General features: G+C 58.0%; 1 protein-coding gene across 1 annotated transcript in view; it reads left to right on the top strand.

The window, feature by feature from the left end:
• Window positions 1-278: 278 nt before the first annotated feature.
• The window catches only part of EMH_0015410 (uncharacterized protein), a gene marked incomplete at both ends in the record, with an annotated part of 7108 nt that continues 6707 nt past the window's right edge, over window positions 279-679 (top strand). Inside the window, one exon of the mRNA XM_013500398.1 lies at window positions 279-679. Coding sequence (XP_013355852.1) covers window positions 279-679 — 401 coding nt within the window.

Raw genomic sequence — 679 nt, 5'->3', positions numbered from 1 at the left:
GCTGCTGCTGCTGTCGGATGCAGTGTGAACTCAATGAAAATGAGATAAAGAACAGCAGCAGCAAGGTGTACTAGAGCAGCAGCAGCAGCAGCAGCAACAGCAACAGCAGCAGCAGCAGCAGCACTCTGCTGCTCGACGTGGCTGCTGCCGACTCACGGGCTGTAAACTCCAGAGCTCGTATTGCTGCTGTTGCTGCTGCTGCTGCTGCTGTTGCTGCTGCTGCTGTTACTGCTGTTGCTGCTGCTGTTGCTGCTGTTGCTGCTGCTGCTGCTGCTGCAATGAGTCTCCCGCACGGCGGCTCGAGGCCTAGCAGCGCCCGCCGCGCTGCAGCAGCAGCAGCAGCAGCAGCAGCAGCGGCAGCAGCAGCATCAGCAAGGGAAACAGCAGCAGCAGCAGCATTAAGAGAGGAAACAGCTGAAGCGGCAACATACGGAAACCAAACAAGAGCCCCCGCATCACTAGCAGCAGCAGCAGCAGCCGCAGCAGCAGCAGCAGCAGCAGCAGCAACGGACATCACAGCAACAACAGCAGCAACAGATACAACAACAGCAACAGACACAACAGCAGTAACGGAAGCATCTACAGCAACAGAGGCAGCAGCAGCAACAGAACCATTAGCAGCAGCACCACCACCATATGCAGCAGCAGCAGCAGCAGCTGCTGCTGCTGCTGCTGCTGC

The sequence above is a fragment of the Eimeria mitis genome, genomic scaffold, assembly GCF_000499745.2.
Source record: "Eimeria mitis Houghton genomic scaffold, Emh_scaff536, whole genome shotgun sequence".
Taxonomy (NCBI): domain Eukaryota; phylum Apicomplexa; class Conoidasida; order Eucoccidiorida; family Eimeriidae; genus Eimeria; species Eimeria mitis.
This window is presented reverse-complemented; position numbering and strand designations above follow the sequence as displayed.